The sequence below is a fragment of the Monodelphis domestica genome, chromosome 5 (genome assembly GCF_027887165.1).
Source record: "Monodelphis domestica isolate mMonDom1 chromosome 5, mMonDom1.pri, whole genome shotgun sequence".
In the NCBI taxonomy this organism is placed as follows: Eukaryota; Metazoa; Chordata; class Mammalia; order Didelphimorphia; family Didelphidae; genus Monodelphis; species Monodelphis domestica.
The window spans coordinates 88,590,877-88,603,809 of NC_077231.1; the positions used below are offsets into that span (position 1 = coordinate 88,590,877).

General features: G+C 36.2%; 1 protein-coding gene across 1 annotated transcript in view; it reads right to left on the minus strand.

Moving 5' to 3' along the window:
- Positions 1-12,933, minus strand: part of LOC100020571 (sodium-coupled monocarboxylate transporter 1) — a 160,411-nt gene that overhangs the window by 108,229 nt on the left and 39,249 nt on the right. Inside the window, exons 2-4 of the mRNA XM_007503301.3 lie at positions 6,126-6,191; positions 4,672-4,723; positions 2,985-3,052 (exon numbers count right to left, since the gene is read on the minus strand). Of these exons, the coding sequence (XP_007503363.1) occupies positions 2,985-3,052; positions 4,672-4,723; positions 6,126-6,191 (186 nt within the window). The remainder of the gene's footprint in view (positions 1-2,984; positions 3,053-4,671; positions 4,724-6,125; positions 6,192-12,933) is intronic.

The window sequence follows — 12,933 nt, forward strand, 5'->3', positions numbered from 1 at the left end:
TTTCTGCCTCTACTTCATCAACCATTCATTCATCAATGATGAATGTACACTTAGTACAGCTTAGTACAGCTTCTTGCTAGTCTCTTATTGCCACTGACTTAAATGTTACCAGTGACCCTCTTACTTGAAAATAAATGATATTTTTCCAATCTTCAGCCTCCTTGCCTCTCCTGCTGCTTTTGACACTTCTCACCACCTCTTCAGGAACACTTTTCCTTGCCTAGGCTTCCATGACTGTTCTCCTGGTTTTCTGCCTCCCCATATGGCTCCTTCCTTCAATTTCCCACTCACATTTTGTCACATAGAGCTCCTCTCTAGTCTCACTACAATCTCTCCCTAGGTGACATTCTCTGCTGCCATGAGGCCAATTATTATCTCTACACAATTATTATCAGTCCTAATATCTCTTAACCATCAATACAGCATTGTCAGCTGGAAGTCCCAATGACATCTCAAACATCATAAAAAGGACTTCATTGTCTTCCCATTAGAACTATTTTTCTTCCAAGTCTATTTTTGTTAAAGGCAGTAGCATCCTCTCATTTTCCCAAGTTTATTACCTGGTAATAAGCCTAGGCTCTTGCCTCTCCTTCACTCCCTTGCACATGAAATCAATTGTTGAATCCTTGAATTCTACTTCCATAAAATCCATTTCTCTTTTTCCACATATGCTACCACCCTATTTTGATCACTAACCTTTCCTGAACTGCTTGAAAGAGTCTTTAACGGTTCCCTCTGATTTCAGTGTCTTCCTTCTGCAATCCATCATTTACAGAGAGGCCAAAATCAAATCCTGACATTCTGACGTTCTTGTCCCTATTCTAAGATTCAAGAAACGCCCAGCAGCTTCTTCTGTCTTATTGGATAATTCAGTTCTAACCTGCCTTTTTGTTGTTGCTGTTCAGTTGTTTCAGTTATGTCGGACTCTTCACCAAACAATTAAAAAAAGAAGTATTTATCAAATGCCCATCACACTCTCATTTTCTAATGGATAAGACTGTACATATCTAAATGTAATGTGAATAAATTTAAATAAATACAAAGTAGTTAAATGTAAGGTAGTTTGAGAGAAGACACGACCAGTTGGAGGTCAAAAAGGCTTCATGTAAAATATGGCATCTCAACTTCAACTTCAAGAAAATAAGGGATTCCCTTAGGCAGAAGGAGGGAAGGAGAGGATTCCCGGGCATGGGGAGTAGTGACACCAAAGGCCCAGAGGTGAGAGATCGAGTGCTATGTGTGAGAAAAAGAGAGAAGGCCAATGTAGATGTCTAGCACAATGCTAGGGGAGTAATAAACAGGGAGAATGGAAAGATGGTCAGGTTGTGTAGACCTCTCAAAGCCAAATGGAGGAGTGTATACTTTATTCAAGAGGCCACTGGAGTTGATTAATAATAATAATAATAGCAGCTAACATTTAGTGATGTGAGTGCAAAACCCCCTGCCCTGTTTTTATTATTATAATAGTATTAGCCTTTATGATTATAAGTAATATAGTTTGCTTTATTTGAATGATAAGCATTAGCTAAGAAAAATACAGCTTTGGGTGATACTAAATCTTCCTGACAGGCACTTTGACCTTAAGCCTGTAACCCAAAAGTCTCTCTCTCAAGCCCACCACACTGTGGTACATGTACAACAGTCAGGCTGGGGGTGGAGGGCTGCCTTTGGGGTGCCTGGCTAAGTGCAATGAAGTAGCTGTCTCCTGACATTAATAGAAATTGTCAGCAAAAACAATCAGACCCTGACCCCTTATTGCAGAGACCTTGGAAAGGTCAGCCATCATAACAGACATTAGTTACCACCCATAGTGATGATTTCTGTACTTTCCAGCTTATTCAGCACTTGTGTCATTAATTAAGACCTGACCATGTGAAAGATTTATGTCCATCCTACTTTAATTTTGACTGTACTTTCTGTCTTTAATCTGATGCTGTCATCAGATTTCTGTGCAAAAAAAAAAAAGGTCATCTCCTAAAGCTGGGGATCTTTGATCTTGGTCTTGACCAGAGTCCGGCTTTATTGTGAGACCAGCCCTCTCCCAATAAGCCCATTATTAGCTTGGAGACTACATTGGTGTAGTAATCTTTCACCACAAATAGCACTTACTATATTGCCAGGTGCTGTGCCAAGTGCTTTACAATTGTTAACTCACTTGATCTTCACAACAACCAAGGGAGTTAGATGCTATTATTATCCCCACTTTACAGGTGAGGAAACTGAGGCAAGCAAAGGATAAGTGATTTGCACAGGGTGGGGTGTCACACAGTTAATACATGTCTAAGGCTGGATTGAGTTAGAGTAATAACATAAATGGATTTTTTTTAACTGCTTCAACAACAATGTATAGGATTGACTGGAGTGGGGAAAGGCCCAAAGCAGGGAACCCTATTAGTAGGCTGTTGAAATAATTTAAGGAAAAGATGAGGAAAGCATGAACTAAGAAGAAAGATCTGTGGTTAGACAGAAAAGGCTGGATTTGAGATATGTTATAAAAGAAGAAAAGGTAAATCAGTGATTTATTAGGTATATGGGGTAAAGAAAAGTGAGGCATACAGGATAATGCCAAAATTACAAACCTAAGACACTAGAACTATGGTGGATTCTTTTTTTAAAAAAAGACATTTGGAATAGGGGAGATTTGGGGGAGAAAGATAAAGAGCTTGGTTTTAGATGTATTCAATTTAGGATGGCTCTGGCATATCCAGTTTGAAATATCCAGTAGGCAGTGGTGATGTGGGGCTAAGATCTGAAAAAGTGGGACTGGACACACAGATCTGTGAATATCATTTGTAGAGAGATGATAGCTACAAGCAAGAGGGTTAAATGAAGTTTCAAAAAAAGGAAAATAGGAAAGAAGAGCAAAACACCTTAGAATCGAGTATTGTACTGTAACTTATTTTAAGAAACTGAAATCTTCTTTTTCTAATTGGATATGCAGACTACTTAACTGAGCAAGTAGAAATGTTAAATAAACAACATACCACTGTGCAGTAGAAAGTACAGACAATCCCAGTTCCAACTATAGCACTCCAGAGTTCAAATCCTGTGACTAAAAAAGAAAATACAAAAAAATTATAAAGCATGAATTTTAGAATTTTCCTAATGTTCCAAATGTTGAAAAGTTGCAACAAAATAATTATTGTTTTTATATATTTCAGTTGGTGACTTCTGAGCTTTTAAAAACATTCTCATCAGTTGTTTTAAAATGATACCCTAAAATATAAGACAAAGATAAATTCATTGATATTTCAAGGATCAATGTCTAAGAAGGTAGTTTCATAAGCTGAATGTAACCAGCCAGATCTCTGGAGATAATCCTCTCCAGAGTCAGATAGGATAGCCCTCAAGTAAACAACAAAGCCTTTACAACTTGGTAGGAACATGCAATAGTTTTCAACCCACTGGCATAGTCTCCAAGAACTCAAGACTTAGTTCCACATTATAATTAGAATTGAAATTAGACACTGGTGTCAAATAAGTTTAAAATAACTTAAAACTCTTAAAAACAAAAAAAAAATGGAAAGATGGGAGATATATTTGCTTTGGCTATTGTTCTACCTAAGGAACTTATAAGACTTTGTGTATCATCACTGGATAGAAAGCAAACTACTTCATACCTGCTATAAACCAATGATGAAAGCATTGGTATACAAATTGAAAACTGATGTGAACTAAAGAACAATATTCTCCACTGTAATGATGGAAATTCTTGGGAGGCAGTATTTATTTTTTAATTTATTGAGTACTTAAAACATTTTAATATGATTCATTCTCTCTCTCTCCACAATCCAAAAAGAGGCCTTTCCTCCTTTGGTACAGATATATATAGATATATAGATCTATATGTCCCCTCCCCTGAACATTCCAAGATATCTCTGAGTGATAGCCATTGAGAAAGTGGACCCAGAGGCCTCAACTCTTCCTTTATTTCATCACAAGAGTAGGTGTCATTGCTGAGATTCAGAAGACACCAAACCATTCTGCCATGAGCCTGGACCACTGTACCTTAACTGAATTTTACATGGCTGCTTAGCCCAAATCAGGGTTCAACTATGGCTGCTCATAGAGGTTTTTTAGAGAGGGTCCAAAGGGGTAAAATATTTTTAATCACAATGCAGTATTAATTTCCCACAACAGGAAGCAAGAATTAGAATGTCACTAATAAAAGAGTTGGAAGGAGTAGAGATGAGTCTTGAGACTGAGTTCTAGTCCCAGCTGTGATGTGACAATAAGTAGTCATGTATATCCTTAGGCTAGTCACTTAGTCTCAACATCTTCATCATTTAAATTAGTAAAATACCTCTTCATGCTAAATTCACAAAGTAACCATGGAAAGCAAATGCAATAATAAATTACTTTTTTAATTGAAAAGATCTTTAAAATACTATTACTAAGTAAACAGGTAACATTATCATATGTAGTTCTAATTTACCAATATAAGTGAACCATTTTGAAAAGCACATCCAGTACCCAAAGGCCAAGAGTTTGACTTCTGTCAGACATAAACAAATATAGCAATTCCAAGGGTGGGGACTAAATTTAAAAAAATGTATATTATGATACAAATAGTGAGGAAACTTAAGGAGCTTATTTTTATCTCATTTAAATTCACTGGAAAATTAACAACAAATTTATCATTAAAAATAATGGTTGTTATTTTAAGCTGACCTTGATTCAAAGCAAGAGCAGGAGCATATATAACAATTCCAGTATATAGCATCTAGAAAGAGAAACCAAATGAGAAACATTGGTTGTCAAACAATTTCTTGTATATAAGATGCATAAAAGATGATCAAAGACATCCATACTCTGCTTCTCATATTCATATATGTTCTTGAATTACACATTTTAGAACAATTATTTTGAAATAGTGGGCTTCTGACTGTTGTGTTAGTTCAAATTATAACATAAGTTGGCAGATAAATAGCACAGAAGGTTTTCAAATTCTTCCTCAGACTACCTGGTAGCTGTGCAACCCAGGACAAATCATTTAAACCTTTAAGTCTCTGTTTCCTTACCCATATAATAAAGATAATAATACTACCTATTCCACAGACTTATTTTAAGGGTCAAAGGAGGTATGTTAAAGAGCTTTGTAAATATTAATGTGCTTTATGAATGCTAGCTATTTTATCAAAATCTATTGTTTCTTTTAATGTCTTTTAAATTGAAATAAGAAGAGTTGCCCTTCTATTTAAAATGTGTGCAAAGAGATCAATTTTTTTCTCTATCTCTTTAAAGAAGTTTAGGTCATACATCTTTGGACTGGCTATGTACATTATAGAAAGTACTTTTCCTCGAGTTTCAAAGTGAAAATTCCTAAAAGGTCTTCTCAGTTTAAGTATTTTTAAAAAAGGAATAAGTTAAGGCTTTTGGTTTATATATTTCGTTGGCAAAAGAAGTAAGAATGAGCTGTTTTCAAAAAATTATTCATCTGAATTAACAAAATCAAAGTGTTGAAAGGGATGTCAGAGGTTATCTCATTCCATCTACAACTTGAAAAGAAATCCCTTTTGTGAGAGCCTGAGAAATGAAAACTTTCTGTGATAATGAATCCCTGATATTTTTCCAACAATCCTCATTCCACTATTAGCCCAATTATCAGGAAAAAAAATTTCCTTAAATGAAGACAGTCTTCATACTATGTTTCTGCAACTTCCACTCTCACCTCCTAGTTCCACCCTCTAAAGTCAAGCAGAATAAGACTAATTCCTTTTCTACAAGACAGATCTTCAAAAGAAAAATAAGGACTCATGTTTCTCTTAAGTTTTTTTTTCAGATTTGATCCACTGTCAACTCTGAATCAATTCGAATACAGCATAGTAACGCCTTTCACCATCCTGGCCACTTACCTTTCTTTGTCAATATTTTCCCTAAAATGAGGCTTCCTTTCTAAGAGGCAGCTACATATTCAAGTAAATTCTCTAAATTCTCTAAAAAAATAAAATAAAATAAAATTATAAAATTTATTTCACTGTTTATTATGTTTAATGTTTTGAGTTCCTTCTGCCATCTTTCTATTTTCATGTATATTCAAATGTATTAAAATATTTATTTATAACTAAATAAGCTTTAAAACACCCCAGATTACAAAGGACAGAATAACTTGTCAAATTACTTGCCGTTTGAACAATAAATAGAAATGATCCCATCGAGCGAGCTGCTTTATTAAATCGAAGTTCTAAGTACTGTGAATAAACAAAATAGCAAGTCTGTATTAACAATATGGAAGGGAAATTTTTTTAAATATTGAGCACATTTTTTCTTTCAACAAGTAAAAAGTTCTAAGTAAAGGTTTAAGCCTCCCTCTACACATTTAAATGAGGTAAGGAATGTCACTCTATGCTACTGATGAATATGTAGAAGTGATTAGACTAGAAATATTCATCTAAAGGATGCCACTACAGTCTTAAATAGGTCAGCTTCATTTGGGAGTAAGTGAAATTAAATAAAGTGTGTGATTCTCAAAGTAAAGCACCCAGCTTACACCCCCATTAAAGAACGGAATGTGTACACCAGTCTGTTTTAGTTTCAAGGACTTCTTGATTATTTGTACAGAAGATTTAGGAGGCAGGTCTGGCACCTGGGGAGGATGAGAGGCTGCTTATCCAAGGGCATCAGACACTTAGCACTCAGCCAGCCGAGCTGCAGCTCCTTACCCTTAAAAATTTAGGGGGACACTCTTAGCCCCCTCCCAAGTGATGAGCTCGTATACCTTGCTATTTTCTGATTGGGGTGGACTTCACAACTAGATTGTAAGTCCTGACCCCCAGACAAGGGATTGGACAGAGGAGGGAGGGAGGGGGGAGTCTCCCAGCAAGAACCTATATGATGCTTATCTTTGCGCCCAGGTATTTGCATTTGCCACTACTAGGGGATATTTGCCGTTCTCATGAGAAAGACACTCTGTCTCTTCTATTCTCACTTTCTGACTCCAGATTTTTAATTTACACGGGGAGAGGGCTCATTTTTATCTCGCACAGGAGGTAGCTAGCTCCAAGGCGGCGAAGGAGTCTGATGCACCACAGGATTCTGTGAATTCTGTGTCTTTTTCTCCCCAATTACTGAAATCTCTTTGGTCTCAGGCTGTGTCCTAGGAAGGCAATGGTCAGAATACTGAGCAGCTGCATTGAGAATAAGTAGGGAAGGGGAAAAGATACACTCTAGGGAAAGTCGAGATACTGAGTGGTTCCGAACTGAGCACAGGCACTTCCTAACTCCCACAAGCGTTTCCCAAAAGCATAGGTTTGATCCTGTCGTCGCTCCCTACTCAGTAAATTGTGGCAGCTCCTGAATACTCCCAGGATCAAGTTGAAAGTCAAAGCTGTCTGTGTAGCTTGTAAAGAAAAGCCCTTCAACCACACTGCCATATCCTAGCTCTCCAGGCTCCTCAGCACACTTGCTTCCCCACAAATCAAGCTTTTGTCCCTCACACACCGCAACTTCAGGACAAACCTTTCACTAGACGTCCTCCAGGCGCAGAACATTCTCCTTCCTCCCCTCCCCTCAGTTTCCTTAGTTTTCTGAATAACTGCTCATACCTTCATCAAGGGGCCTCTCCAGGGGAACATCCTTTCCTCCTAATGCCTTTCCTCCGTGATCCCCTTCTATATACTCTGCATCTTACTTGTATACACAAGATTATTTACATGTTCTCTCCTCCATTGGAATGTGAAAGCTTTCAAGACAAAAGACAATGTTTTTACCTTTCTTTGTATGAGTTCATATAAGGCACAGGGTCTCGCTCAGAGTAATCACTTAAGAAATATTTGCAGAGGCAGCCAGTGGTTCAGAAGAAAGAACTCTAGACCTAACCATCCTGGGTTCAAATTTGACTTCAGACACTTCCCAGCTGTGTGACCCTGGGCAAGCACTTGACCCCCATTGCCTAGCCTTACCACTCTTCTGTATTAGAACCAATACACAGATAGAAGATAAGGGTTAAAAAAAAAAGAAATACTTGCAGTATTTCTAGCAGTGTGACCATGGGCAAGTCACAGATAAAATAAAGATAATGATAATACTTGCACTCCCTTCCTCACTCACCAAGTTATGGATAAGATGTTTTGCAAACAAAACAAAATGCAAAAAATATGAATTATTATTATAAGCGGAAGGACAAAAAGAAACCATGGAACCCCAAAGTAAAAGTAACTCATTGATAGAGATAAGTATATGTGTCACACAAATTGATAGAAAAAAAATAACAGGAAACTACACTAAGATATCTCCAAATGGGGCAGCAAGAGCCAGACCAGGAGACAAGTGGTCCTAAATTCAAATATGACCTCAGACACTTCCTAACTGGTTGAACCTGGGCAAGTCACTTAACCTCAGTGGCTTAGCCTTTGCTGTTCTTCTGCCTTTGAAACAATATTTAATATCAATTCTACAAAAAAAAAGGCAAGGGTTTAAAAAAAAGATATGTTCCAAATGGATATATAATTTAGAGGCAAAAGGTCACACTGAAAAACAAATGAGAAAAACCAGAAAGAAATCATCATTTAGATCTATGAAGCACAGAGGATTAACATGATTTGCCAGTCACTCAAACAATATGTGTCAGAGGAAGCATTTGAACCCAAGACTTCCTGGTTCAGGGGCTAGCTAATCACTATATTATGACCAAATGAGTTAGGGAGAGAAATAAAATACAGAAACTTGATCATGTAATTTTTTTAATTGCATAAACAAAACCAATGCAATTACAATTGTAAAGGAAAGAGTTAACCAGGATCTAAGATGAAGGAGTAAGAAATGCTTGTAGTTCACTAGTCATACTCCAAACCACCACAATAAAACACCTCAAAAAGAAGCACAGAACAGCCGAACCAACAGAAAACAGAGCAAAGCAGTCCTCCTGCCCAGAAAAGTATGGAGGGGCAAAAAGGAGTGTCCATCTCCCTGGGGTAAAGGGAGTGCAGGGGATGCATTATATGCCAGGGAGTACACACAAGTGGCAGGGGAAGGTGACCAGTGAGACTTAGGGCAACCTCTACAGGGAAGAGCAAAAACCAAAACAATACCATACAGGTGACAGTGTAGGAAAATGGCCTGGCATAGTGCAGGCAGCATGGGGAGGAACAAAGTTCAATATGGTCTACCTTCAGAGAGGGCAGAATCCAGTGTGACTCATTACATGTAATCTGGAGAGAACAACTACAAATGTCCCCAGAGCAGGCCAGACAGGTCACCTCTGTAAAAGTGATCAATCTGAGAACCAAAACAGTCAAGTTAACCCCCGGGTACTAGAATACAACATATTACATGTGCAAGACAGTACTCCTTCTACCCCAGAAATGGAGCTAAACTTCAACATATAGGCAGAGACAAGAGGAAAGCCCCCTCAAAAATGAACAAAAGAAAAAAGTCTAACATTGGTAAACTATTTCAGCAATAGAGATGACCAAAATGAAAGCTCAGAAATGGAAAGCAGTTCAAAAATTAAAATGTGTGATGCCTCAAAGGAAAATGTAAAATGTCAGACCTGAAATGAACTCCTAGAAGAGTTCCAAAAGAAAATTTAAAAAAACAATAAGAGACTTGGAAGAAAAGAAAATGATAGAAAAAGCCAACAGTTTAGAACAAAAATGCACCGAAGAAAGTAGCTTCCTACTACAAAATCTCAAGCAAGAAAATAACTCTCTAAAAAAAGAAGTACAGAGTCTTGAAAAAAAGGAAGAACAGAAGAAAATGGGTCCCTAAGCATTAGAATTGGATGAATGGAAGTTCCATAAGATAGCAAGAAATAATAAAAACAAATTCAAAAGAATAGAAAAATAGAACAAAATCTAAAATACCTCACTAGAAAAATAACTGACCTGGAAAATGATGTAGGAGAGAGAACCAAAGGATCATTGGACTTCTTGAAAACCATGATCAAAAAAGGGCTTAAACACCATATAACAAGAAATTATCAGGGAGAATTGCCTTGATATTCTTGAAGAGAAGAAAATAGAAATTAGAAGAATCTACCAATAACATCCTGAAAGAGACCCCAAATTTTAAAATCCCAGGACTATTATAGTTAAATTCTGGAACTCTTAGGCCAAGGAGAAAATACTTCAAACAGCCAGGAAAAAGAAAAACAATTCAAATTTTGTATAGCTATAATTATGATTACACAGGAACCAGCAGCTTCTACAATATTATTTTATATTCTTTCTTAGTATCATTTCTAAAATAGAAGAATGGCAAGGGCTAAGCAATTGTGGTTAAATGACTTGCCCAGAATCACACAACTAAAAAGTGTCTAAAATCAAATTTGAACCCAGGTCTTCCCAAATCCAGTCCTACCTAGCACTCTATTTACTGTACTAGGTGGTTGCCCTTCCATAACGCAAAGGATCTAGGACTACAACCAAGAATTATATACCCAGAAAAACTGAGCATTATACTCCATGGGAAGAAAAGCATATTTAATGAAATAAAGGACTTCCAGATATTACTCACAAAATGACCAGATCTGAAAAGAAAATTCCCTGATCAAATTTGAGATTCAAAAGAAAACTAAAAAGGTAAACAGAAAAGGAAGCTCAAAGAATTCAATTTAAGATACTTAAGGTAATCAAAAGAAACACTGGAGTAAACAGATTACATTACTACTGAAAAACATAATAAAATATCTATGCAGGAGCAGCAAAGTGGCTCAGTAGATAGAGAACCAGGCTTAGAGAACCATGGTCCTGGGTCCAAATCTAGCCTCAGACACTTCCTAGCTTTGTAACCCTGAACAAGTCATTTAAACCCAATTGGACAGCCTTTACTGTTCTTCTGCCTCAGAAATAATACTTAGTATGGATTCTAATGTACAATGATCAAATCTGAAAGACAATTTTATCAGTAATGCAAGGATCTAGAACGATGCCAAGAGATTCATGATAAAAAAGGCTATTTTGCTGCTATAGAAAGAACTGACCAAGTCTGAATACAGATCAAGACATTATGATTCTTCATTTTTTTCTCCATGAATTTTTATCTAGTTTAACTGATGTGTCTTTTTTCAAAACATGATGAACATGAAAATACGTTTTGTATGATAATACATGTATAGCATATATCATATCACCTGCCATCTTGGGGAGGGGGGAAACTGGGAGGAAGGGAGAAAAGGTGGATTGCAAAGTGTCAGAAAATTATTAAAAATTACACTGAAACTTAAAAAAATGTTTTTAAACACTTAATGGGAAGGGGAATATATGAAGTAAATTTCCCTGATAAAGGTCTCATTTCCAAAAAACATAGGGGGAAAAAGTGATTTAAATTCACAATATAAGTCATTTCCCAATTAATTAATGGTAAATGTACATGAAAAGTCAGTCTTAAAGAACAAATCCAGGCTATGAAAAATCAGATTAAAAAAAAAGTTCCATATGACTAATAGTAAAATGCAAATTGACACCTCTGAGTTGTGAGGAGCTGTGGGAAAAATATATATTAATGCAATAATGATAGGACTGTGAAATGGTCCAGCCTTTCTAGAAAGTCACTAAAACATGAATCCTTTTTACATATTTTATTTTTCCTCAAGTACATGAAAAACAATTTTTAAACATTCATTTTTTTTTAATTTTGAGTTAGAGATTTTCTCCTTCATTCCCATCCTCCTTCCCTCACTCCTTCCCAGCCCTTCCCCCCTTGAGAAAGTAAGCAATCTGATATAGATTTTATAAGTGTAATCATGTAAAATATTTTTTCATATTAGCCATTTTGTAGAAGAGATCTTAAATGAAAAAAAGAATAAGAAAATTAAATATTGTATATCTTGGTCTGCATTCAGGTTCCATTAGTTCTTTCTATTAAGGCAGATATTATTTTTCATCATGAGTCTCTGGGATTGTTTTGGATGACTGCATTCATGAGTACCTTTTGATACAGTGATAGAACTACTAGTCCTTTACCCCTAAACAATTCAACGAAAGAGGGAAAGAACCCTGACAGACAAAAATATCTATAACAGTTTTTTCTGGAATGGAAAAAAATAGAAATGAGGAAATACAAAGGAGGAAATTGCTGAACAAATTATGGAATATGAATGTAACATAATATTATTATTCCATGAGAACTGAGCCAAGGTGGATGAAGAAAAATCTAGGAAAGCAAATGAACTGAAGCAGAGTAAAATAAGCAAAAGTTGAACAATTTATACAATGTTATGAATATTAATGAATATTAAGGTCTGAAAGACCTTAAGAACTCTGATAAATGAAATAACCAACCACAATTTCAGAGTACCAGTGATGAAGCGTACTATTCACCTTCTGAGAAGTGATGGACTCGAGGTGCAAAATAATAGACACCATTTCTGGACCCCAATGTGGGAACTTACTTTGCTTGACAAATATGTATTTGTCACAAGGGGTTTTCTTTCTCAAAGAGAAGTTGGTTAGAGGGATAAAGGAAATAAGGACAGGTACCCCCCTAAGGCCACAGTCTCTCTTCCAAAAAAAGAGAAGAGAAGGAATGCCAGAAGAGATTACAGATAATTTGAGCAGATCTGAAAGTTACTCTTGAAGTTAGTATACAATTAAGATGAAAATAATGGTCTACATCTTAAGATATTGCAGTTTCATGTACAATCATATGTTCTACAAAGTGTTTTCCATACACTTATTTTATTTTGTATCTGGATAGGTATAGAATAAGGGGAAAATGAAAAATAATAACCACTGCTTGATCCTAAAAAGTCTTAAAGAATCAGAAATTATTTTTTCTTTTTTCAAGTTTGTTTCATTGGCCACTTGAATTTGGACTTCAAAAGATAACTATTCAGGAAGTGTGGACTGCAGAACTAGTGGAAGAATGAAAAGAGAAGAGATGAAGTCACAGGCCCACGTCCCTAGAAAGAAGCCTATATCCACTTATTAGTTAATAAAGTATCATGGAGAGGATAGTTAATGCATTATTATCAATTTTTTAAAAGAATTCTCC